We start from the raw sequence: 27,654 nt of genomic DNA on the forward strand, positions 1-27,654 counted from the left end.
GCATTAATTTGCATCCCCATCTGAATTAAAGAGCAACTAAACCTCCAACCCAAATCTGTGTAAATCATCTGCTATTGGCTGATCTTTGGCGCCAGGTGATGTCACCTTCTATAGAGTACAAAAGGTGGTGACATAAACATCTTGACATCTTTGGTGCCAGGTGATGTCATCTTCTATAGAGTACTAAAGGTGGTGACATCACCTGGCACCAAAGATCAGCCAATAACAGATGGCAATTTCAGTAGCATGCTTTTTACCAGTAGATGTCAGGCTTTACACAGATTTGGGTTGGTGGTTTATTTGCTCTTTGGCTGCGGATTCCTGTCTGGAAAGTGGCATATGAACTCATTTTTCACTCGTGACATTTCATACCTGCAACATTAAACTCATACTCCCTCTCCTAACTTTGGTCCTCATTTAGGCATCAGAGTGGGCGCTCTTGCCCTCACGGAGGCAACTCTGTCTCCCTGCCCCCGCGGGTCAGTGAGCAGGCTCCTGCAGAAGCTCGAAGGTCAGCTGTGTGATGTGCCGCCACGCCTCCTCGATGTGATGCGACTCGGTAGAGCGCGCGCACACGGCGAAGCGCAGGACGAAGCGGCCGGACAGCTGGCAAGGCACCAGGTGGATCCGCCGGGCGTGGTTGATCTTCTTCAGCAGGGCCTCGTTCAGCTCGTTGGAGCCCTGGGAGGGATGGAAGGAGCGAGGGAGGAGAGGAGGAAGAAATGGATGGAGAGAGGAATCAGTTAGGGAGAGAAAGGCAGTTTTATTTGATGAGAGGGACAGAGGGGCAGGATTGTTCAAAAATCTGTGAGTGTTTTATTGGTTTGGCGCCTCCTGGCACGTGTTGAAGACAAGGCTAAAGATTTTCCGTTTTCCAAGAAGTAAAAGTAATGAGACTTTGATCTTAAAATACAATAACATAAAATCTTTGTAATTTCTTTTGTATAAATTGTCAAATAGGTGTATGGTATGATAGAATGAGCTAAAGTCATTTACACCCATGCATGACACCCATACAATTTTCAAAGTATAACGTTAGACAGTTTATATAGTTTGTTAGGAGGTGCACACTCAACCCTGGGGCAGAAAATGTGTGTATTCAGTGTCTCTGCCTATGAGAAGCTAAAGCTATATTTCACATTGTTGTAATTTGTCATCATTTTCCCAGCAAGCAGTATAATGTAAGTGCATTGAATTATGTTCCTGACGCTTAATTGGTGTTATTGTTTTACCTTCATCTTTGCCAAGATACTGTAAAGTTACATTTAGCAAGTTTTACGACTGTTTATGTTAGCCGTGCTAGCTGACAGACGACAATACAGTAACATTAGTAGCTCAAAATTAATGTTAAAAACTTGCCTTACTGCCTTACCTTAGCAACTGCCTTATCTTGGCTTCGACTGTTTTGACTAACTGACTGACATTTTGCTAAGACAGAGCTACAGATGTTTAGTTTCACAGCTGTCGAGCTAGCATGCTTACTGATTTGACACTTTCTGAGCTTGGCTAAACTACTAGCCATGTTTCACTTTATGGTAACATTAGCTAACTGTTGTTGGTTTACAAAGCACTTGCTGGTCTGGCTCCACTGTACATCTCAGACATGCTGTCAGTTTATAACACCAGCAGAGAAGGTAGAAATCTCCTCCATGTGCCTAGAGCACTTTCAAAGTCTGGTGAGATGGCTTTCAGCATTTATGCACCTAAAGAATGGAACAGTTTGCCTACTGATCTTAGACTTGCTCCAACAGTGTGTTCTTTCAAAACCAAACTAAAGACCTTCCTTTTCACTCGAGCATTTTCTTAAAATGAACACACTGTATTTGTACATTATGTTTGTTTGTATGAGTGTTTGTATATGTGCTTTTATGTGTATGTATGCATGGATGTTTCTGTTTATTTGCACATTTTTGCTGTTTTATTCTGTTTTTATGTAAAACACTTTGAACTGCTTTTGTATGAGATGGTGCTATACAAATACATTTGAATTGAATTGAAACTGCCATGGATGCCAGTCATATTTGGAAACATGAAATTTGATCAGCATTGCATCCTTGTGTGTTTAGTAGTGAGCTGATTATTGTTGTATAACCACGTAATGACACTAGATGAAAATAAGGGAAGAGGACAAACTGTACTTTGTTCTCATATATCATATTACACTGTGGCCAATCTGCCAACCTAACTGGTCGCTTAATGACTCATTGGTGACAGTCCAGTTTGGTTTATTTAGTACACATTGGCCATTTGTAAGGCGGTTGGAGTGGATGCAAGTACAGTACAATGCAGAAAATCTGGGGTGTGTTGCCTCCTAAAGCACTGCAGTCAGAATTTTTTGGCCAGTAAAACATAGACCTTAGCCTTCCTGCCAATGAAAAACAAATTTAAAAAAAAAATGAAAGAAAATTTGATTGTATTGTTGCTTTGGTAATTGAATCTCCTGCCCCAAGTCTGTGCATGCGCTCCAGCTGTGACCTGTCTGTATGTGGTTCTCAATCCTGCTCCTCAAGACCCTGAGTCCAGCTGCTTTTCATTGTAGCCATCTATTCAGGGACTGATTTACACCTGGGATGCCAGGTGGATGCAATTAACTGCAATTAACTAGCTGGTAGGATAGAAAACCGGCAGTACTCTGTCCTGAGGACCAGAATTGAGAACCACTGGTCTATACAATGGGTACTACATGAGTTCAATTCATAGTATTCCCATAATGTCACATGCATTTCCTACCAGTATGGCGCTTTACAATAGACACAGCTCATTGGCTGTGTTTGTCATTTGACTGTAATCACCTGTTAATTTATTACAATCACCTGTTATTTTTCTACCAAGATGATCGTGTGGTGATGTAACACAATACTATGAATAGGTACTAGGGCAATGGTTCTCAGGAGCCAGAGACCTGCTGGTTTTCTCCTCTACCTAGTAGTTGATTACATTCACCTGCTGTCCCAGGTGTCATTAAATCCCTGATTACACCAGGTGAATGTAATGTAACTCCAGGATTGAGAACCACTGCACTAGGGTAAGAAAACCTGCTCAGCTTTTAAAGGACCATGTGCCTCTTCAATTCAAATGCAAACATAAAAGTCACTAGCTCTGGACTGACAGTTTTAACACAACAGTGATGTAATGTTGGACGGTGTTACCTTCAGTCTGAAGCAGACCAGTCCCATGATGACCTCAGCACAGATCTCAAACCTCTTGTCTGCTCTCACCAGACTCTCAAACTCTTTGGCTAGGCCCACTTGCTGTAAACAAAACAGAATGTGATATGATGTATGTACTGGTATGCAGTATGTGATATACCTGTAGTCAATACACATTTGCACTGCTCTCAATGTGCTCTTTTTTTGTAATTGCTTGTTGCGTTACCTTAAAAACATTTGCTATTTAATCTCATCTAACATAACTTGTCACAATACAGAACCACAGATCTTCAGTACTTTTGTTTTTGTTCCCACAGAAGATTAATTGGCAAAAATGCCATTTTCAAAATGATAACCTCTACATATGTGAGAGTAAGTTGATCTGATATCAAATGCAAGCAACCATGATCAAAGCTGTAATTTCTCATATTTTCACTAGATGGCAGTGTTGCATCATTACAAGGTGTGATTCATTCAGCCCCTTTCTGAAATACATCCGGTCATAGACGAGTTCAAAATCTGCACTCAATAACCATGAAATAGTCATTTTCAAAAATCTGTTCACAGACAATCTCTTTGTGGTCCAAATGGCATTATGGGATCAAACATAATCCTACAGTATAATTCATCCACTTATCATCAAAGAGCTCAGTGAGACATTGGATGCATGGTGAGACTCTAAACATGTGCTTCACTGCATGTAATCACAATTATAGGAGCGAGGTAGACTGTAATCATGAAGTAGAGAGAGAGAGAGTGAGAGAGAGTCCAATATGTTCAACTCCCGTTTTCTTGCCAATTCCTTCCTAATGAAGCCAAACACTGGCCTAATTGGCCAACAACTGGCTGACCACCACCATGCTTCCTCATTCCCAGCCAATAATTCACCATCACTCAGAGGTGTTTAACAAGCTAATATAATGACCTCAGTGTCCGCTTTGCCTCTTACTGTATGCTGTCTGATAAAGAAAGTCTCATATCTTACAAAGATCATGCCTCTGTCATCAAAATGCTTCACTTTTACAACTTCCTGGTTCTTGGTTCACGGGAGGCTGCTGCCAGATGGTAGTTTGAGCAAAAAATCTTCCAAGTCCGGCCCATATTTTCATTTTCCCTGTTCTAATCCAATCTAGCAGATGGATGTACAGTCGTGTGACGTGGGTTATGGCCGCAGGGATGAATGCTGCTGCTGCTGCTTCATTTCAAATAGACAGAGTGAACACAAAACAGGCTCATCTGATTGACAGAGGAGACTGGAGGGAGGAAAGGATGGAAGATGAGGAGGACAGACAGGAGTGAACCAGCAAGGGGAAGAAGAAGAAGAGGCAATGGGAAGAGGGATGAGCAGGGATGGGAAAGGGTGAGGAGGGGGAGTAAATAAGAGAAACGGTTTGCTATAAAAAGAAGAGACAGACCACGCTTATGACTGACAGGATATGCTGATGTGGGGGGAGGGAGGGGTGAAAAGGGGAAGGATTGAAGGTAAGGAGGATCGGGAGGGGTGATGGGTAACATTTACCATAAAGAAGAAATAAAGAGCAGGCGTATCTGATTGCCAGGAGTGGCTGAAGTGAGAAGGGATGGAAGAGAGAGAGACAGAGGAAAAGAAGGTGAAGGAAGCTAGGGGCAATGGAGACAGAGGAAACATGAATGAAAAGGGAAGCAAGCAAGTTTGTTGAAGCTCTAACCCCTAACCCCAATTATAAATAGCAGTCAGACTACAGATTACTCATCAGATTACTCAAAAATGTTACATCAGAATATGTTTCTAAATCAGTGTAATCCAATAACACTCCAATTTTAACCAGAATTTGAATCAGCAACCTGTAGCTGGTGAGACAGACTGAGATTCTCCTTCCCACACCCACAGGCAGCTGGTTATCCTACCTTGCGGATATGAGCCTGCAGGCCTTTGAGTCCATACATACGGAAGACAAACCACATCTTCAGTGAGCGGAACCTTCTGCCCAGAGGAATCTGCCAGTGCTGCAGGACAGAGGAGGAGAGGAGGATGGAAAGAGAAGAAGAGAAGAGAAGAGAAGAGAAGAATATGGCTTGAACCTCAGTGTCTTTGATGTCGATTGGTTTATTCGGTTCCTCATAAATTGTGAGAAGCCAGAGAAACTAAATGAATAATAATTAATCTTACCCTATAATCTGTGACCAGTCCTGTGGAAAAACAAACAAAAAACAAAACAGGAATCAACCAGTAATGGCCACTGTATCATATTCTAATGATCACATACACATACTCACAGTATAGCTTAGTCAAGCTATTCTAAAAAAAATCCAATGCAAAGTTCTACTGTAAACATTCTATCAGAAACTAAACTCTAAACTTGATAGTGGATTCAACATACATGATTTCAAGCACAGATGATTTACAAAGTCAATCATAATCTATACTATATACTTCAGTACTACTTCATATTCACTATAAATCAGTGTAACACACTCACATTCAAATGTTAAGTCAAGCTTGGCAGTATATTCAGCCAATTATATTGCATGTTACAACTGTTAATGTAATAGATTTCCATGAACATAATAAGCCATTATTGTATTAACAATTTGCAGCTAAGTGTAATAATCCTGTTAACATAAAACTTCCAATTAATGTAATAAAAGTTACCTACCATTAACGTGATAACATTTTTCCCGTTAACATAGTTATTATGTTATTGGGTTTTATTACATTAACAGGAAATTGCAATAGCTGATTATGTAATCAAAGTGGATACATATTCATCTTTTTTTTTTTTAAATAGCATCTTAGTTAATAACCAAATTCTTGAATGGATGACAGTTGTGCATTGACCTTTGACTGTTACTACATCATCAAGTCAGTTGTTACATTTTTAAACAGTGGAAAGTAATGGAATATATATTACATTTACAGGATTATTACACTATTAGCTTTAAATTTTCATCACGTTAATGGCTTATTACACTACCGGGACGTTATTATATTAACAGTTGCATACAGTTTATGTATTCTATTGACAAGTGTAGACAATCTGCAATCCCACACATCACATCACCAGCCAAACCATCATACTCCTCATTTTCATCCAGTGCCTATGACAGGCCAGCTGTTTCTGTGTAGTGTAACGATCCTCCAACAAGAGAAGCCATGTGCTAAACACCTCACTGATCACAGCACTGTCTCTCCACACACAGGCCGTTGTCATGTGAGATCTCAGCGGCTACAGATAGCTTGCTGAAGCCCATGCTAGCTGCTGCTAATAACCACTAATTAGATTGGACAGCCCAGATTGTATGAGCAAGGGCTTTTGTAAGACGCCTCAGAGTGGTGGGAGGCAGCCGTGTGTCTTTCTCTCTGTCTGCCTGTCTGTCAGGCAAATTATGGTGCAGCTCTCAGTGCATCTGCAGGCTGGGAGCAGGCACACAGTAGTGGACACACACAGATGGTGAAAAGTAATAGTTTGATCAGGGGCAAATACAGTAGTTTTACCCCTTAAAGTAAAATTAAAGGATGATGAATGGATCTAAAGGTCTTGAAGTAAGGGCTTAATTAGACATTCAGTTTTACTCATTCATATTTCTTAAAAATATACCGATTCAATGTTAAAAGTCACTTAAATCCATCAATGCAAATTAAGCGATAAAGTAAGAATATATTATGATATCAAATTAAGAGAAATAATAAGAAAAAATAAGGTGGAAATTCAGTAGTTTTTCCTCTTAATATATCTAAGACCATGTACATGTCTCCTTTAAAAACTACCAAAATTTCACTCAAGGCTTTTAAGGTACAGAGTAGGGATTTTTTCTGGGATAAAATTAAGGGATTTGGTTTTGCTGTGACAAATGGACACACACACATTCACTTATTTATTATTTAGTATTTTTTGTCACAGTCACAGGTCCAAGTCAGTGAGCAAGGCTACACCACATAGACATGTTCAGTCACTTACAGTAGTGAAAAATGGCCAAGTGACACTGTTCAAATGGAAGAGTATACTCATGACTTGGACAATTAAAGTACAAGCAAACGTGCACACACGCACCTGCCTACCCATAGAGTACAATGCATAATACTAATGGTGAGTATTAACTAAATTAGGTCACAAACACTGCTTGTCAGTCAGCTTAACTTGTAGGTAGGATAAGATTGTGAGATAACTAAGCTGGCACACAGTCTCCCTCTCTCCCTCTCTCCCTCTCTCCCTCTCTCTCTCTCTCTCTCTCTCTCTCTCTCTCTCTCTCTCATTCATCTTCATGCCTGCACTTAGCTGGATTAGGCTACACTACTTCACTGTGTTTCACACCTGTAGACACCAATGCATCGCCTCAACAGTTATTGTTGAGACAGAAATTTGTGCTTTTTGTTTCAGATACTTACATACTACTTATTTGATTGAGTACCATAACATTTTTCCACTGTCTGCCTCTCTCAAAATGTGAACAGCAAACAAAGTCACAACTGTTCAATGTTGTCATTATGCAGGAGATCCCATGTTCATCTGATAATGTATGATTCATGATTCAAACAATTTGTTATGTGACTCAGTGACTGTTCTCACAGGTCCAGCAAAAAGGTAATCTTTTAAAAAATGACTCTACCTGACTCTTGGTTTTCATGTGTAAGGTAGAGGGGATCCATCTTGAAGGCTCCAATAATGTCTGATCTCTTCTTTACCCTGTTGACAAGCAGGGAAACAATAGTTTCTGTCTCAAAATATAAAAAGGGTACATTACAGGACGTCAAAAGATGCCAAGACAATGTGTTGGGAGGCATGACTGGAATATTTCAATGTGTGCCGTTCTGTTCTGTGAGGGTTCACCAGTTATAGATTGACCAGTTCGAGGTTAGATCTAGGAGTCTCCCCAACAACAACAGCAACATTCACTGAGCGTGAAATAAGGAAATGCAGTCATCACAGGGTCAAGAGGTTCTGTGGCCTTAATCCTCTTTTCCTTCAGAATTTGCATTACTTACAATACCTTCCCCTCAACCAGGCTGAGACTGTGTTGTAGCACAAAAAGCAGAAATGTTAAAGGAAGCCTAAAAAGGTGGGTAACATCTCATGAACTTATATCATTATGGCAAGTTAGCTGGGTCAGGTAGAAATGGAGGGAAAGGCAGACACCATGTTTAAATTCATGGTTTCAGCATTAAATATGAGAGTGAAAATCTACTTTTCTTAAACCGCTAACAGTCTAACCGGCTCTAAACTCTAAATCTGGTCGCAGGTGTGACAAAAGTATGTATTTTCTCAGGCAGTTTTCTGAGATTTTAGTGTATTTGTAGTGCAGAGAGATGCACTGCAACTCTTTAGCATTTTAAAAATTGGCTGCACAAAGGAGACAAAGACTCACAGAGTATTACCGAGTGCTAGCATTAGATTGATATCTTTTGTTTTGTCTTTTTGATGTTATAGCTATTCAACATAATTCCTAGCCTTTTGTGACCCTGAAACAAGTGACTATTTATGGTCATGTAGCTGTCCTGACAAGAAAAAATAAAGTTATTTAAATGACAATACTTGTATTATAAATTATTATTATTAATTAGTATTAGAAATTTTACTGAAACTCAAAACTGGTCATGACAGACTGAGTCAGAGGTAATGGAAAGTGGCCTCAACATCACTGGCAGCGGTAAGAAACCTTTCCCCTCCCCTTGTTTCCATGTTCCAACTCCGCTCTGTTTCTATGTATAGGAAGTGTGCGGCGCACGTCTCGTTTTGTTTGCTGCTGACAGACGGGGCAGATGGAAGGCGTAGTTCTATTTTCGCTGTATAAATGATGCAGGTGTAGATGGATGTATGTCAGTTTTGTTATGACAAACGTTACTGTAACTAGCTTGGATGAGAATACCTGTGACCTTTCACCAGGGTCACTTTATGGGACCCTCACGCTGTGTTAAGACAACTGAACAACAAAATACAGATGTTGCATATTAAAAATCATCATCTGAGGTGTGTTATGTGATGGTTGAGCAGCTTACCACATTGTAGAGCAGTCAAAGTTGATTAGAAGCCATTTGTGTGGGTTTAAGTTGAAGGAGTCCGCAAACTTCAAAAGAAATAAAAGGAAAGGGAACATCAGCTGTTAATACACTATCTTCTTACCCCAACACGTACAATAACAAAAAATAAACTAGTGGCTTAGGACTCCAGCAGGTTGGAAAGAGATCACACCACAACACACCTCATTCACCATTAATGCCACAGAGATGCAGGCCTCTTCACCAGCAGCATTATCTGCACTGAAGCAGGCACAATTTATTTGAAATGCAAAATAAGCCACATCTAGCCGACAGCAGGCACGGAACACTGGAAACAACCCTCTGCTTGGATGGTTTGTTCAAACCTTTTCTAATCTGTTCCGATCTTTTTGTCCGTTATCTCTTTTCTAATATCCTTTTTCTCCATCTGCCTCCACAAGCGCAATAAAAACGGCAGTGGCACTGGGAGACAATGTGAGACAGACTCCTGGCTGACAGTTGCCATGCTGACTGATTCAAAGAGGGCCTGTTGCCTGCTTGCCCATCACTCATATCCTAGCAACCAACCCTCCAGCAGGGCCGCGCTCCAATCCAGAAAAGTTGTTCCCTTCAACATGTCACTGTTTCTCATTGGCCCCACGTGATGCTTTACAGTTACATATACACCACTAAATATAACTGCGTATGAGTTTGTGAATAGCCACTGTTAGAGCTAACTGTCAATCAGAGAAAAGATGAAAGAAGACTTTATAGGCAAGGCCCTTGCTCCCCCCCCCCCAACATTGTTTGAACTTGTGTGTCTAATAAACAGTGATATTTCTCTGGCGAGGAGGAGCAGCACGGTCCTATCTAAAGGTCTACCGCCGCCTCAGGAAATTACTCTGTCCTTATCTCTGCGTCTCTGCACAGCCTTCAGCTGGGGGAGCCGCAGCTGCCTCGGCAGCCTCAAAAGCGGACTGATGCTCCCCCGTCTCGTACCGATTGTTCGGCCTATTACTCACTCCGGCACGCGTCCCTCTTGACATTAACGCTACGCCATTATCAAACAGAAATGAAGCAGCGGGATATAATCTTCCTATGTGTTTTGTCTTTCCTTTCATAGATTGGGTGAGTTGAGAGTTGGGATTTTCACAGGCAATTGAACAGAAATAGTTTTTGGCCACACTTACACGCAAATAAATCTCTCCTAAACACATTTCGACGGACACGGTCAAAATCCTACAATGTCATTTTTCTGATTAGTATTCAAGGAACACCTTGATCTTGAAAATTTGGCAGGGAAGCTGAAACATTGTTATTCGCTAATTTCAAGATATCTGAAAAAAGTGTTCATCACTACATAAAAAAAAAAGAATTAATGATTGAATGCTTTTACACACCTCAACGCCGTTCAGCAAAGGTCTGAATTCAGGACAGATAAACGCACTCCCAGCGTACGCTGCATCAATGTGCATCCAGATTTTCTCTGCATTACCTGGAACAGACAAGGACCATACAAGTTATGAGCATCTGTAAAAAAAAAAAAAATACATTTCTCAGAGCAACCATATTTTGTCAATCTAGATTTACTGACTGAATTGCCTGGAGTATAAAGGAAGCATGTACGCAATAATACACATGCATAAATTCATCTGTTGTCCTTCTTTCAAAAGGAAAACATTGATGTACAATTTATGATTCATTTTTTATTGTAGTGTTTTCCCATGTTGCGTATCATGTATCAAGTGTGTGTTGCACTGCTGTGGCAGTTGACTCACATATGGGCCCCAGCTCAGAGATGTGATCAAAAGCACATGACGGAGTGGTACCAAGCGTCGCACAGAGCTGAAAGACACAAACAAACAAATCACTAAACACTCCTGTGACATTTCTTCTAAAAAAAAAAAAAAACCTATCAAACAACTGAAATAACAAAGACTCAAATATCTCATTTGATTATAATACCACATGAAATCTAGCTTTGCCTGTTTACAGTCACTAAAGAATCAGATCTGTTCCAGAAAGGATTGAATTGTATTTACTATGGAAATGAAATGTACGTTTACCATACTGTATGTGGAAATGAAAATACTAATTCATGTTCATAGCAGCTGACATACAGCCTTTCACACAAGCACGGATATTACTTTCTCATTTGAATACAGACATAGGTATCACTTTCCACAAATGTAGATGATTCAGACCTGCTTGACCATTGCAAGCCCCGTGACTATTATTGTGGCCATTATTCACTGATAGTGATCCATAGGTCCAGATGAGACAGGGATTATTGGCCTTAACCAGATACACACACACTGGGTTTGGCACAAACAATGTTATCATTCAACAAAGGCCTCAGGGTGTCCACAGTGTCACCAGGCAAGGTGTGTCACTCTGAGTGCCTCAGTGAGTGGCTCTCTAAGTGGTTGTGTGGTTGTCAGGTGTGCATGTGCAATAATGACCCAGATAGCAAACAAGCATTGTATCAACCTAGAATCAATGTTAATGCATCAACGCAACAGACATTGATTCAACACTGAAATATAGCATTGATTCAACATCAGTTTGCAGCCTGAAATAATGTTGATACAACACTGAAAACAGAACACAAAAATCATCAATTCAAATTCAATCATTGATCTGCCTATGCAAAGCAGCATTCTATGGTGAATGCAGCTGTGAACTGTGTAGCTCATTGAAATAAACAGGTGGATATGGTACACCAGGATGCTGGTTCAAGCCTCAAGTCTTTTCATGTTCACATCATGTATCAGCAACAAGTATAAGCTGATGAATGAGATGGAAGAAGTCTTTGGCTATATAGCTCGGTGAGATAAGCAGATTTGGCTTGACTCCTGTCCCTCTCTCTCTTAAGTGTTTTCATGTTATTGTTGTCAGTAATGTGAACCCTTGCAGAAATGAGATGATGAAGACAAGCTCATCCAAACTCAGAAGTAGCTCAGCAGGATAAGCAGCTGGTTTATCCATCACTACGTCACAGTGTGAGTATTGGTTCAATCCCTGATGGGGGAGAAATGTTCTTGTGAAAACCAGGTCTGCAATGTCTTTAATGTGACTGGTAAAGACACTGGCTTACACAGCAATATACTGTATACTGGCTCCTATAGGCCGTTCCAAAGAAATACACAGCATGTACTATACATACTGATCCAAAGAAACAACAGACAACATACAGCTCCCCCCCTCACCAACTGCACTGGGTCATACTTGAGGGTGTTTCTTCTCAGAGCTTCTCAATCTTTCCTTGGGATGTTGGCTTTCAAAATTTCCCAACTTTAGTGGGCTTGAACCAACCACCTAAAAACCTTCAGCCGCAGGGTCATTCTGGGTTTGAGTATTTTTTCTCAGACATTTTTAATCTTTACTTGGGCTGTTGGCTTTGAAACCAAACATTTACTCTAGGGGACTTTAATAGTGTCAGTGTGTTGCACTTTGGACTCACTGTGCAAATGTACAGGAGAGTAATTCACAAGCATTCACTTGAGAAAAAAAAAAACATTGCCCTGTTTTTCTGAATTTCTGCATCTTCCCCTGTGTCTAAGTACAAATGTTTGTGTGTTTCCCTACATAGAAAGGGATGAGTCCGGCCGCCTTGTCCTCCTCCATCATCTTCTTCAGCATCGCTCCTTTGATGGAGTAGCTGTCGTCTGTAGGAACCTTCTTCATCCTCACTCCTCCTATCAGACCGGCCCGCTCCACTGAGGAATGAGCCTGAGGGAGGCAGGGGGCAAAACATTTGGGAGTGGGGCAACGGTAGGCTAATGACAGAGCCAGATAGGACCCAAAGATCTGGATGGTTACTGTGTCTTTATGGATTGTTTTCTCACATAATTGCAATGAATATACATTTACATTTTGGGATGAGGCTGTATCATATGCAGAATAACAACCAGAGAACTCGAGTGATATATTCTCGATCAACAAACTAAAATATTTGATTACTACGCAAAAAGAGATGCATCATTTAGGCATGCAAATCAAGCGCAAATGGTCCCAACAACAAGGAAATGGAAGAATGAACATTGTTCTTGAACTGGCAGTAGAAAAAACAACTAACCGCTCTCCCTGTAAAGGTCTGTGTGGCCCTCAGGCGACTCCCTAACCCAATCATAGAGCCAGCCTGGTATTAAACCTGATCAGAGCTAGCTGCTGCCTGACTGACCCGCTGTCTCTCTCTATCACTGAGGAGCTCTTTCACCATTACTGAGGTAACCTTCAATGATCCAAGGACAGGTGGACTTTTCTTGAGCAAGACGATGCCAACAAGAGGGAAATTTTGCAGGACTAATGTACTGTAGGTCTAGATGCAGGCTGACATGTACCATGGCACTGGCTACCCTATAACCTAATGTACCTACATGTCCGCTCATAAAATCTCTAGGTCTTGTTTATTACAGTGGAAAGTTCAGACCTAGGCAGTGTTAACCCAAAGCATTTTGACCATTGGATGTCATTTTTTGTTTGCTAATAATTGAAAAATAGTATTAGTGAAGAGATGTTTTTTTGTCCTTGTACCAGCTTAGCATACTGCAGAAGAAAGCTACTCCTTTTAAGACAGAAAGACTGGATGAGGATCGCTCCCAACAGACATGTCTTGACATAGAAACTCCAGATTAAGCTGCTTTAACGGAGAATCTTTGGGCAGAATAAAAGGAAGAAGAGGGAGTTCTGGCCTTGCCTCTACTATAGATTCATGACTTAAAGTAAGTTATGGGTGTCCAAGATTATACCCTTTTTGCACTTACTTGGTCAGAGGTGTAGGCCACCAGTTTGGACAAGATGTCGGCCTCTGAGGATTGGGGGTCGGAGGCCTGGACCAGCCGGACTGCTTTACAGCGAGCGGCCAGCAAGGACACCAGGGTCGCTTCACTGGCTGTGCTCTAAGAGAGAGGAGGGAGTTTGTTACCAGTTTGTGGGATTTTATTCATTTGGGGAAAAAACACAATGGAGAGAGAAGAAATCAGATTTTTGTGTGGTATAATGTAAAATACAAAATAAATACTTTCTGAAAGAGTAGGGTGTTTGTATGACAAAATTTTGTTTATATAACGGCATTGGCAAAACAGTTTCATGGTGTTGTCATACAAATGTTTCATATAGAGCTTTCTTACTGAGATGTCTTCATTGACAGCTACACTGTAAATAGGACAACATGCTATTCACATTCATTAATATTTTTCTTGCTCAAAAGGCCTTTGTCCCTTGTCTATGGTGTGTCTGTTCTATTCATGCATGCAAACACACACAAAAAGTGTTGCACATACACACTGAGTCAGCTTGTTGTGCTGTTGCAGATTCCCTTTGATCCTGTCTGAAAGCCTGCCTATTGATGGATATACACCTCCACACCTTCATTAGAGAAGAAATCCACTATGTTCAGAGGGCATCGTGACTCATCATACAGCCCAGCCTGACACAGTGGGAATCTTAATAAAGTAAGCATGGCATCTGAGGCATCTGGGGGCTTTGCTGCCGGCAACTCAATCAAACGCACAAATCATTCAGTCAATAAACTCAAATTACTCAGCGGAGGAGCGGGCTAATATAGGCTGAATCCGTTTGTGTCAAGACACATGCTGAGGCGGAGTAAAAATCAAGCCTGACTTCTGAGCTGCGGGGGATCAGAGGCATTGATAAATCAATCAACCCATCCACCGAAACACAGTGGCTCAAAGGCATCATGCAGACCAAATGAAAAAGAAATAAAATTTAAACCGACAACAACAGCAGAACTGACACTTTCAGCTTTACCCAAGTTAACCTCCTGTCCTTTCTCCTTATTAGAAAAATTGCGATAGATAGATAGTTAGAGATAGATATAGATAGTGCTGCACTAATTGACTATTAAAGATGATGCATGCACGTAAAAGAGAGACTGTTAATCAGAAATGCCTCGCTGAGCTGGTTTGTATAATGCATTAATGTAAGAACAACCATAAAATGATAACACACTTTTATCCTCGCTTCGCTTTATTAGTCAATTAGTCACTCAATTTGCTATTTGCCATTCATGAGTCTCCATTTTAATCATGAGAGTAGTGTCCTTTGTTCTGGCGCCGAGGTCTAATGACTCACATAGAGGTGAAAAATGAAAACCCTTAAGGTCAGCGGAGGGGAGTTTTAAAACCATCTCGCCTCTCCTCTGTGTAGGTGTAAGGTCCATAATGATAGGCTGGCAGAGCGCTGTCACAACGCTCATTAGCCCCGCTGCAGCGAGAGGAGTCCCATCGGTTGCCATAGTGAGCTGCACTTAAAAAGAGCAGTGGCAAGACAGAAACAAAAACACCATGATACGCAGATGAGCACACACACACACACACACACAAACACACCCTCGCACTCAGGTGGTCACAATAGAAGAGGCATGAAATGATCTGTCATCAGAGTGCACTCTCATGCTCCACCACTCACCAGCCCACCAACACACACACACACACACACACACACTCTGCTGCTGCTGTGTTTGTGTCAATGGAACACTAAACTAATGCTTAGCCCTTTGCGACACAAAACAATTCCAGTGCCATCAGCCTCATGCCTGTCTATGGCTGACATATTAAAAGGCAATTTCCTGCTATTTTTCAGCTGTTGTGAACCAGCGAGAGAAAGATAGGACAAATCAATAGTAGACAAATTGCTGGTGAATATTGATTCAGAGGCAGTCAATCAAGCTTCCGTATAAACATTTTAGTTCTTTTGAAAGTCAAACGGGCAAGCGCTATGGACAAATTATGGTAACGCAACAACCTACAGAAAATGATAATTCTGCTTATTTTCAGCCTGGGTCTTATTTTCCTAGTTTTTGCCATCAAGACGATTGATTGTGTTGAAAACGTCAATAGGTTAAAATGAAAGTGGCTTGATCCAGTTATGGTTTTTACGTGGGAAAGACTGGCAGCCATCAAAGCACCACTGTGTTCACATTTAAATCACATTATTATCACGTTATTAAACCAACTTCACTTCACTTTACTGACTAGGTACAAGGACCTGTTTCCCTCTCTCTACGTATTCTGACAGGAAGCATCTGCATACATAGAAAATTCATTGTTTAAAACACAACCATTACTCATGATATTTATAAATTGGTAATTTATTTGAATGTGATTTCAGCTTTCTGGCCCCCAATTGATCAGCTGCCTTCTATGGAGAATCCAGTAATGGTAGCAAACATAGCTTATAACATTTTACATACATACATAGAAGGACTGCTTATTATCAGTTGTGACAAAACCTGGAAATAAGTTCTTGCGCCTTGTAATGTCATGTTAACTTCAACTACAGTCAGCCAAAAGGGATGAAAGAAGGAATCAAGAACGATCCAAGTATGTATTTCATGAACAAGATGTACTAACCTCAATTAACCAAGTCACACACACACACACACACACACACACACACACACACACCCTTAACCTATATAATCCAGGATTCCTTGGTAAAGGGCCATCTTAATGTCCTCACTTTCCCAAAAAAAGTGATCGCTTATGACGTCCAGAAGTCAAGCTGGTCCTCACAAGTATACAAATACACACACAAACACACACACACACACACACACTAACCTGGATGACACCTCCTCCCTGGCCATGAGTCCCAGCAAGAAAATCGTCTGGTAGCTGGAGCATCTTCCCCAGCCAATCTAGCATCACTGTCTCCAGCTCTGTACAGGCTGGGCTGGCTGCCTACATACACACCATGAACACACAATTACAACAAAAATACAACAACCTGTAAACTATTTATGTATGAACTGTTTCAACTTCAAATACAGACTCAGACAGAGAGACAAAGAAAAGGAGAAGTGATGAGTTACCCAGGAGAATCCAATACAGCCAATGGCTCCGCACAGCATGTCAGCCAACATGGCGGGGAAAGAGGAAGCTGCTGGAAAGTAGGCATAGAAGTAGGGGCTGTGCCAGTGAGTGATCTGCAAACACACAAAGCATGCAAATTTAGCTATGCACTCCGGGAGTTATTTAGTGATGAAAGTGTTGTAATCTACTTTTTAGGAGTACCCACTTTCCCTCACCCTGCCTCGTCTGCTTCTACTTTCATTAGTGATCTACTACTTTTCCCAGAATGCCTTTCAGCAGCGATAGCAATAGCGTCATAAGAGCAGGAGAGAAATATCTGTTCCTCTTCTAAATGGATTTCTCGCTCTATGACTCACTCTATGACATTGATGCAAAATGATGAATCTTTGATGCTCTTTGATGCTTGTTTACTGTTGATGTTGTAGATAGTGGAAAAAATGACACTATCAAACTCAATTGTAGCTGTGCTGGAAATATCTGGACTCATGCTGTACATTTGGCCAGTTATCTGTGGAAATAAGATAAATACACCACCAAACAACAAAATGGACCCAGAAATGCAAGGTATATCACTAACAGCTGTTTAAATGTTATTGTGGAGTGGATTTTTCATTTAATAAAGTCTCCTTTTTCTCTTGTATTTTTTTTATTTGAAGACTATAGAGGTCTTTTTAAATGTGTGAGTTTGAGGACATCAACTTACATGTATACACTGTCAGAAACAAAGGCGCAGCCCCAGGTGCACCTTTTGTCTGACAGTGTACCCTGACCGTACTATTTGTTAGCTCTTCTAGTGCAATACCCTTATGAAAAAGAGCTATAGTATGATACATTTTGGCAGGATACTATATAAGTGTCACAGCAAAACTATAAGCTGTCATATAAATATTATAGCATTATTATAGTGATTCCATAGGCAAATAAAAAAATACCATAAATACAGTAAGGTCACTGTAAACTCAGTATAGAGTATTAGACACACTATAAGTGCCTATAGGAATATTATAGGATATTATAGTAATTTGTCATCAGGTGTAACAAGGCATTGCTGAAAAGCTGGATGGGGGTATAAAATGGTTGATTGGTGGTTTGCAGCCAGGAGCTGCTTTACAGTTGTTGTGAGAAATGGCACCGGAAGACAGACTTCTACCAAGTACAAAGTTATTCCTATGACTTGCAAGTGATTGTATTCCCTGAGGAAACATTATTGCATTTGGTGCAGCTGCTTAGCAAATCTGTCTGCCACACTGTGTGACTGACTGCATTTCCAAGTCAAATCTCATTACATCTGCTTGTCTGTATGTGTTTGTGAGGATGCATGTGGCTGGGAGCCAGCAGCTGCCTGTTGCTGTTGTCCCTGCATTCATCCCTTACATGATTTTCCCAGTGTGAGTCATCAATTAAGACCAGCCACAGCTACCGCTCTCTACTCCCACTCTACTAATGAAGCAGAGGTGTTGGAGAGGGAAAAAATGATTTTTTAAAGCCCCAGAATGAGATGGAAAAGATAATAGTGTGTTAGAGGTGAGAAAAAGAGCAGCACCCACGTCATCTTAGGAAAGGTTCAGGATTTTGCAAAGCCTCTCCTGTTACGGTTTTTCACAATTGTTTATATACTAAAATTGGAACTTCGGACACAATCACTGAAACCTGAAACTCATGTATCAAATCCCTAAACCAAGTCTGCAAAACTACAAGCACATTTTCTGCTTTTCACTCAGTTTGCAATTCTCTATCACACTTTTTGCAAAACACTACACACAATAATGTGTAGTTTTCTCTCGTTCTCTACTTGAGGCACAACATTCAAAAACTAAAATCACATGTGTTCATTTGGAAGCACTGCCATCCCAAATGCTTAAATTCATTTACCAATTGGCAACATCCACTCATCACACATATAAACACTAATATCTGAATTGTTCACTCAGAAATCAGAGCTTTAGCACTATAAAAAAGGCCACAGGTGAACTCTCCTGTTTTTGACAACAATGTTGCAGTGAGAGCTAGAGGAAGAGGAGTGACAGTAAGAGGAGGAAGAGGAGGACAGGGACAAAGAGGACAAGGAGAACAGTTATCTCAGATGGGATCCGGGTCACTTTGGTTCACCATGTGGTCCACATGGGTTGAGCATGAGGGAGGCTGGGCAGAGAGTCCAGCCCAACCTGAGCTTCACTGCTGCTTCCATCATCCAGACATTCAGACATGAGAACAGGCAAGTAGCCTAATCTCTACACCATGCTACTGTTCTTTATACTGTAGTATACTGTAGTAGTAGTAGTAGTAGTCCTATACATCAGTAGGCCTGTGCTAGTCAGTGATGGTCGGCCAATGTGTCATTTACAGTTTTTTCTGAATGCTTAAACACTAACAGTGATTCTTGAAGCACTATCTCTGAAACCATTAACACTTGTAGCCAATGGATTTACCAAGTGTGCCAAACTGAATGTACATTCTCTGCTTTACACTCAGTTTGTAATTTTATAACACACTTTTTGCAAAACTGTAAACACAACTCACTGCTTTACACTCAGTTTGCAATTTATAGTAATACTGTAACACACTTCTAGCAACACTGTAAACTTATGGCCAGACCCACAAAGAAGGCGATATTTAGCCACATTTTTTTTCTAACGCAAATGTTTTTGTTTTCTTTTGTTGTTTGAGGAGTGTTACTGTAGAACATTTTGAGAAAAAAACAACAACAACTTTTTCCCTTTATTTGTATTGATAGTGTCTTATGTTCGGAATACACACCCATACTTTACACATTTGAATACCTGTGTGTATGTGTATTTACTACATGTATGACAAAGCTTTACAGTATTGCAAACAAACATTCCCTGCACACAGAAAAAGCAAAAGCCACAAGTGTTTTTCTTTTATACTATCAGTGAGTAGTTTGTGCTTCGTGTGCTTATTCAAATGATGGTTTGTGTGTTCTGTATTGATGCAAAAACACAATTTTTAAAAGAGTTTGAAGATTTTTGCAAGAATTGTTTGCTTTTGCAAGAGATGTATAATGTTTTGCTGGTTTGGTGTAATGTTTTGTGGTTAGTGTGTAGAGTTTTGCAAAAACTCTACACTACACCCTATAGTTTCAAAGATAGTGCCCAAGCAATCAGAAAAAACTGTAATGTGTCATTTCATATTGAAAAATAGAAATATTCTTGTACCAGGGTTAGGGTTAGGGTTAGAGTTCACATCATGTTTTTAGATCTTCTGCATAACTGAGACGACCCGTCTGTGTGAACATGACACTTTTCTTTTTTTTTTTTACAGAAAACCTTTTTTTTCTGTTTTTATCCTACTGCCTTGTGTTTTGTATGTAGAACACTTCACATATCCAACACATTCAAGTGTTGAAAAAAAGTAGATATTTTTGAATGAAATAAAGTATTTTAGATTACTGTATACTGTAACAGTCTTTTACAACATGCTACTGTGCATGAATGTACCTCTGAACATGCAAAAGGCATAAGTCTCCTGATGAGATATTCATAATAGTGTTTTCCGTTAAGCACATCAGTGTGTAGTCAGTTGTTAGAAAGATGTATTCATTTGATGGTTGTGTGTGTCATTTTACTGCAAAATAGCATTTTGAAAAGAGATAAAATGGTTTTGAATGCAGCGTTTCATTTTGCCAGTGATTTGTGGAGTTTTGCATTTTGTGTTAGTGGTTTTGTGTTTTGTGTTAAGAGTTCCTAGAAAATGAGCCCTAGTTTCAGAAAATGTGTGTAAGCAATTGTGAAAAACTGTAATCACCAATCAAGTTCACTTCAAGTTTTCACACTAGCCATTTATTAACATTTGTAAGTTTTTATGATGTTAATGGTCAACCATTGCTCTCCTTTCAAATCCTCAAGCACTATTACTCAGTGTTCAAACAATTGTAACGCCATGGAAGTAAGTGGAATGGATTTCATGCAATGTTGAGAGAAATCATTTAATTTTACAACCTGGCTCAGGGATGTAACAAAGGAGGGGAGACATACGCTAAAGTAAAAGTTAAAACAGTGATTTATTAACTAAAACTAAAGGATAAACAAACTACATCAAACTAAAAGAACAGAACAAAAGATGTGCATAGGTGAGGAGGGAGAGAGACACTGAATGGTCTGAAGGCTTTTAAAGCCCAAGGAGTACACCGGGCCCAGGTGCACTCCATCAGCCTTGACGACCCCACCCACCAGGCTCCTGCAAGACAGAGCCAGGAGAGTGGGAGGCTCGTCACAGTTGTGTGTATCATTTTACTGCAAAATAGCATTTTGAAAAGAGATAAAATGGTTTTGAATGCAGTGTTTCATTTGGCCAGTGATTTGTGGAGTTTTGCATTTTGTGTTAGTGGTTTTGTGTTTTGTGTTAAGAGTTTCTAGAAAATGAGCCCTAGTTTCAGAAAATGTGTGTAAGCAATTGTGAAAAACTGTAATCACCAATCAAGTTCCCTTCAAGTTTTCACACTAGTCATTTATCAACATTTGTAAGTAATTATAATGTTAATGGTCAACCATTGCTCTCCTTTCAATTCAAATTCTCAAGCACTATTACAATTCAAACAATTGTAATGCCATGGAAGTAAGTGGAATGGATTTCATGCAATGTTGAGAGAATCATTTAATTTCCAAATGACTTGGCTTGCATTTCAAATGTCATCGTAAGAGACTTAGTGAAGGATAGTTCTATTGTATCGTATTGTATCATATCTTTTTTTTTTTTTTTAACCTTTATTTAACCAGACAAGTCATTAATAACTATACTATAAACTAATAATAAATAAATAATTCTTATTTACAATGGCGACCTGGCAAAAGACAAAGCCTCTTGAGGGAGGTGGGTAGGGGCTAAAAAGAAATGTCAAAAGTTAAAAAGACAGCAGCACACATCCAAACATTTCCAACACACCCACTACTTACATACAATCACAACAAGCATTACGTGTGACAACAAGCATTACATAAATGACATACGGTCTAGCACACAAGCAACGGGCAAGTAGCTAGCAGACAACAGCATCAGGCAATACAACAGCACAACAGGAATAACATATGACCAGGAAAGAGCATCAGGCAATAAAACAACAGGAGTAACATACACAAGCAGTAAGACAGACAGGCAAAGCAACACAGCTGCAGCAAAAGAGGCAAGAATATTAATGGGACAAACAGTAAGCAATCAACAAGCAAGGGTTAGGGAATATTAGTGGGTCGGGAAACAGCTGCATGTATCAAACTGACTTGGGGATAGAATTGTCCAGTTTTAGTGTTTTTTTGCAGATTGTTCCAGTCTTTGGCTGCGGCAGACCGGAATGACGACAGACCCAATACGGTATTTGTTTTGGGAACGTGAGCAGAACGGGTGTTGTAGGCAGCAGATGTATTTTGCAACAAGTGACACAGGTAGGGAGGGGTTAGACCAAGGAGGGTTTTGTAGATAAGCATGAACCAGTGAATATTACGACGGGTGTGTAAGGATGGCCAGTTGACAGAGGAATATAGAGTGCAGTGGTGTGTTTTGAAAGGGGCATTTGTAGCAAACCGGATAGCAGAGTGATAGAGAACATCAAGCTTCTGGAGTGCGCCCTTGCATGCCGACCTATATATAACGTCACCATAGTCTAACATGGGAAGAATGGTCATTTGAACAAGAGTTAATTTAGCAGAGAGAGTGAAGGAGGAGCGCATTCTGTACAAGAAGCCAATTTTAGATTTGACCTTAGATTTTCAAGTATCTTTACTCAAGTTTTTCTTTCACTGAAGACTTTTACTCACTACATTTCAAAAGAAAAATCTGTACTTTCTACTCACTACATTTTCAAAACAGACTCATTACTCTCAGGAAATCATCAACTGATTTTCAGCATCAGACGGCTTCCATCCCGGAAGCAGCTGATCAAGAGCCAAATGTGATTGGCTGCTTGTTCAGCAAAGCGACACCAAAAATTAGGGAAAGGGACAGAGAGAGAAGCAACACGAAGAAGAGAGAAGCATCAAGAGAGAGAATTAACGTTAGTGAATTCAGCTGCTAGGGTTAGGGTTAGGGTTAGTGATTTGAGCTGCACACTCTTTCTCATCTGGGATTCAGAGGAACACTCAACAGAAAACCAGTTTAGAACATTAGAAATGACTTTTTTAGAGAACGACTTTTACTTTTATACTTTAAGTAAATTTAAGTCCATATACTTGTATACTTTGACTTGAGTAAAGGATTTGAAATGGTACTTCAACTTCTACCAGAGTATATTTTTAAATGAGTATTTGCACTTTTACTTGAGTAGGGAATTTGTGTACTTCTACCACCTCTGCCTACCGAACCACATGACCTTGGTCTTGGTAGTGTTTAACAAGAGGTTTAGGGTGGAGAAGGCCTGTTGGACCCGAGGGAAGCTATCCTGAAGTGGGACCAGCGACATAAAGAACTGTATCGTCAGCATAAAGGTGAATAGATGAGTCTACAACAGAACAAGCAATGTCATTTATATATATATAGAAAATAATAACATCGTATTGACAGGCTTATAAAAATTCTGAACTTTTCCTTCCCCTCCTTTATCTACCCTAATCTTACCATTGATAACATGACAATTCTATCTGTATGTGTCAGCTTAGCAGTGCTGAGGTGAGATGGAATAAAAAATTATATGCATGAAGAGAATGACAATTCATTAACATCACACTAAAACTCTAAATTAGTAAGATTAGTGAGGGACTACATTGAAACAACTGCTATAATTATTTCTGTCTCATCCCAGATTGTTGTGACCGGGTTACATCACGGAACATTGCACACTGAAAGTGAGACCAGGCAGATAACATTTGGAAGAATTTCCAGATGCCATAGGAGATTAATTAACCACATAGTTAGCCAGAACAGCAAGACACAAGACATCTGAGCGAATACTTCAACACTAGTACAACGTGTACAGCCTTTGTGCAAATCCCTGGCATCATCAGAATATTTTCACACAACTCACAACCGACAATCTCTTTACTGTAGCTGGAACAATTTGCGAGCTTGGAAGGTTTTATATGGTTATATACCATTCTATCTGACTTTTTGTAAATCAAAATTGAGTTATCTTTGAATGTTTTTTATGCTTGTGTGGTGTTCTTTTTTTTTTAAGAATCTTGTGAGGTTAAAAATTCGGGAAAGATAGAAACTTTTGCCAGATGGTATATCAAATCTTTGATGGTCACTATCCATCCACCAATATCTATCAATATCAGAACTGCATTCTACCCAGATAGAACCTTATAATTCCAGAAACTCATGAATTATTGCAGTTTTCAGAGATGTTCTACTCTATGTTGATTCAAATAATAATCAAATAAATGAATGAGTGAACTCACCCCGGGCATGATGACCCTCTCTATGTCTCTTATAACGTCCTCATAGGTCTCTGGCTCCAGCGGGGCCTCGGTGGGGATCAGGGGGCGAAGGTAGCCCGGCTCCACATCCGGGTAGACCTGCCGCTGCTCTATGGTCTCAATGTAGTCGGCCACATAGTCCACCATCTCCTTCCCCCTGCGCCGGAACTCTGCTATATCCATGTTACTGCTGGAAGTCACACAGCAGGGTGTGGGGATGAACTCACTCTCATATCAATCAATTCAAAGTACAAATAGATATGAATTGGCTCATGATAGAGCATTCATTTTGAGTATTTTCATTGGTTGGATATGGCTTCTTCATGTGATTTTTTTACAAATATGTATATCCCCCTTCTGAATTGGTTTAATAAAAAAAAACAAAAAAACAACATCACTCAGCATTAACACGCCTGTGTGTCCAAACACATATATATATATGGACTAGTGCATCCATAAACATGCAGATGCATAATATGCATGCATGGAAGAATCCATACACACACAAGGAAGAACCAATACACAATCAGCCAATAACACACACACACACTAACACTGGCTGTCAATTTACTAAATGAATAATAAACTGATGTTAAGTAAATTACTTAAAGTTTCCGGCTTCAAAATTTCCTTTGCTTAACATGGAGAGGTGTTGTCCTGCCTCTGTTTCTCAAAGTACAAACACTATGGCTTAATCCCATGCAATGTGCTCTAATCCAGGTGTGTGTGTGTGTGTGTGTGTGTGTGTGTGTGTGTGTGTGTGTGTGTGTGTGTGTGTGTGTGTGTGTGTGTGTGCCTGTGTCTGTTTGTGTGCTCTATTTGATTGCCTGGCAGAAAATACCATTAGAGCCTCTTAACTTCATCTTAGAGTAGAGGGACACGGGCTGAAATAGGTTCACAACAGAGTCTGGAGTTTACTGCAGTGGTCAAATTCAAAGCAATTAAGACACACACACACACACATGCACATGCACATACACTAAGCTTCATCCACTAAGCTTCATCCACGCTCCTTGTCATGGTTATAAAATTTCCACAAATGTATGAAATAGTATAAGCCAAATGTAAACCAATCTAATCAGAGTAGTGAAAGGTGTTTCCACATCTAACACATGTTTACAGTCTAGTTTATATAGACCCTTGTAATAAACTCATTCCCTCATAACAGAGGGTGCCAAAGGGTCATTTCATAAACCTTATAAGACAAGATCTCATCAAGATTGCCTTGAACTCTGACATACTGTGTATCTGCACACATAGAGAAAAGCTACAGTAATGCTTGTACGTACGTGGAAACACATTTATGAGTGTGAGAGGTTTAAGGATTTTTCCTGTGGAGCATGCTGTGCATTAGGGAATAAACCTGCAGGCGTAGATTATAGTACAAAGCTCAGCAAAACATGGCATGGTCATTCTGCTCATACAGGTCTCTATACAAGTGAAATGAACATTGCCCCTTGCTCTACACCGCTGCCTTATCATTCAACAAGTGTTCCACCCCACCCCCCCCCCCTCTCTCTCTGTCTCTTTCTCCTGTTGAGAAGCGGTGCCTCAGTCCTTAAGTGTGTTTGTGTGTGTGTGTGTGTGTGTAGATACACTCACATATTGAGGTGAGAGAGCTGCAGCGGCGGTGTTCGGGCGGTGGATCCTCTCCTCTCCTTCAGTCTCCACAGACAGACGGATAGACGGACAGGCGGGTGGTGAGTGTGTTTGTGTGTGTGTGTGTGTGTGTGTGTGTAAGCAGGACGAGAGACATTTGCTCCTTTTATCTTGCCAATACCCCCCCTCCTCTCTCTCTCTCTCTCTCTCTCTCTCTCTCTCTCTTTCACCGGGCCAGCCAATGGGAGCAGGGGATCACGGCCAATGCGGGAAGGACTGATTCACAAGGAGTTAATGAGGCTGTGCTCACTTTCCACCTCCATCTCACACACACACACACACACACACACACATACATACAGACACAAATGCCTGTGTGTGTATGTGTATGTGTTCTTGTTTCGTCAACCAAGCAATGAAGTTACTTTTATTTAAGTTTACATTTCTCAGTCAATATTTGTTCTTTAAGACTATCTATATGCTAACAGTGCAGCTCACCTTAGGTCATCCAGGGTGAATCCACCCTGGATGACCTGAGGTGAGCTGCAGTGTTAGCTAATGGATGTGATATGATAAAAAACAAGGGTTATTCTTGGACTAAAGACAGATGAACTTGAACTTAAAGTATTATAGTATTGGATCTGCTCAATCTGGATTTATAGATCTGAAGCGTTAGTGTATCTATACATAACGCTTTCCTATCTCAGCATCTTACAGTATGGCACACTACTCCACCTATGGAAGGTATCTGTTCATGGTCTCAAGGGTGCAATGGCTAAAATATGGCTAAAATAAGGCTATTTGGCATGTAGATGGGATATATACCCATAGGTTCTTTAAAGGTAAAGTTGGAATAAGACAAAACTGACCTTGTTTGGTGATGTTTGTGTAAAGTTTCCTCTGGCAAGAGTTTCACTTGTCGTTAACGTTAAAACTTTGTTTATCTTTATCTTTGTGTCTCTACCTTGAACCAGTTGCCCATGACATACTGTGTGCAAAACTATGTGCAAGCAAACTTTAAGCCTTGATCCCTCGCTATTTAAGCATGACTGATAATCCAAAGGGTGTGATACACCAGACCAGAGAACACTGAGGGTGTCAAAGGGTCATTTCCTAGTTGGACTAATGCAGTTGTCCTCTATGTGGGATCCCACATGAGCATGATTTTTTTAGAGGATTTTTTGGCTTTGTTCAAAACATTTATTTGCACTGAATTCACACCAATCATAATTTTTGCCACAGTGTAAAAACAAAACAAAAAAACAACACATATTAAATTATTAAATCGTCTCCCATAGTAAGACATAATCAAATACTTTAATTCATATATTCTTCTATGACTAGTGTTGACATTGCTTTCATTACAGTTTTATATTATTTTGGTATAAGCTGTTATATGTGCTGCTGTAAATCAGAATGTGCTGAATATATAATTCTCAAAAAATCTACAAATTAAAAATATATATATTTGGAACTAATGAACTCCATTTGATTCAGTTTTATAACCCTCAGGACTTGCAGTGGTAGGGCGCCATCTAGTGGAAGAACAGGGAAATGCACCACCAACAACACTCAACATGATGGATTACACAATCATGAATGAACAGTCAACATTGACTGATTACATTGATTAGTTTAACTGCACTGTCTACCACTTCTATTCTTTTGAAACCCTTTAAAACCCTTCTGGATAAGCACAAAAATGCATTGTGGTCAAGCTAAAAACAAGGCTGTTTTAATGAGTTCCTGAA

General features: G+C 40.1%; 1 protein-coding gene across 1 annotated transcript; it reads right to left on the reverse strand.

Moving 5' to 3' along the window:
- Positions 1-271: 271 nt before the first annotated feature.
- Positions 272-26,009, reverse strand: ddc (dopa decarboxylase). Its single transcript, XM_071545655.1, has 14 exons — positions 25,907-26,009; positions 24,287-24,494; positions 16,940-17,053; positions 16,689-16,808; positions 13,869-14,003; positions 12,691-12,834; positions 10,881-10,947; positions 10,503-10,597; positions 9,124-9,191; positions 7,737-7,813; positions 5,299-5,318; positions 5,037-5,135; positions 3,150-3,251; positions 272-681 (listed from the first exon to the last, which is right to left on the reverse strand). Exons 2-14 carry the CDS (start codon positions 24,485-24,487, stop codon positions 481-483), a joined length of 1,443 nt encoding a protein of 480 aa, XP_071401756.1. The 5' UTR covers positions 24,488-24,494; positions 25,907-26,009; the 3' UTR covers positions 272-480.
- Between the last annotated feature and the right edge of the window lie 1,645 nt (positions 26,010-27,654).

This window comes from Centroberyx affinis, unplaced genomic scaffold, assembly GCF_046629955.1.
Source record: "Centroberyx affinis isolate AG114_WGS23_722 - 3 ecotype Tasmania unplaced genomic scaffold, CSIRO-AGI_Caff_v1 ptg005017l_1, whole genome shotgun sequence".
Taxonomy (NCBI): Eukaryota; Metazoa; Chordata; class Actinopteri; order Beryciformes; family Berycidae; genus Centroberyx; species Centroberyx affinis.

Excerpts from the sequence above, each read along its gene's own strand:
- ddc (XM_071545655.1), bottom strand. The coding sequence starts at position 24,487 with ATGGATATAGCAGAGTTCCGGCGCAGGGGGAAGGAGATGGTGGACTAT. Across the intron at positions 14,004-16,688 it reads AGGGAGGAGGTGTCATCCAG|AGCACAGCCAGTGAAGCGAC; the intron begins GTTAGTGTGTGT and ends CCTCTCTCTTAG. Across the intron at positions 5,136-5,298 it reads GACTGGTCACAGATTATAGG|CACTGGCAGATTCCTCTGGG; the intron begins GTAAGATTAATT and ends TCTGTCCTGCAG.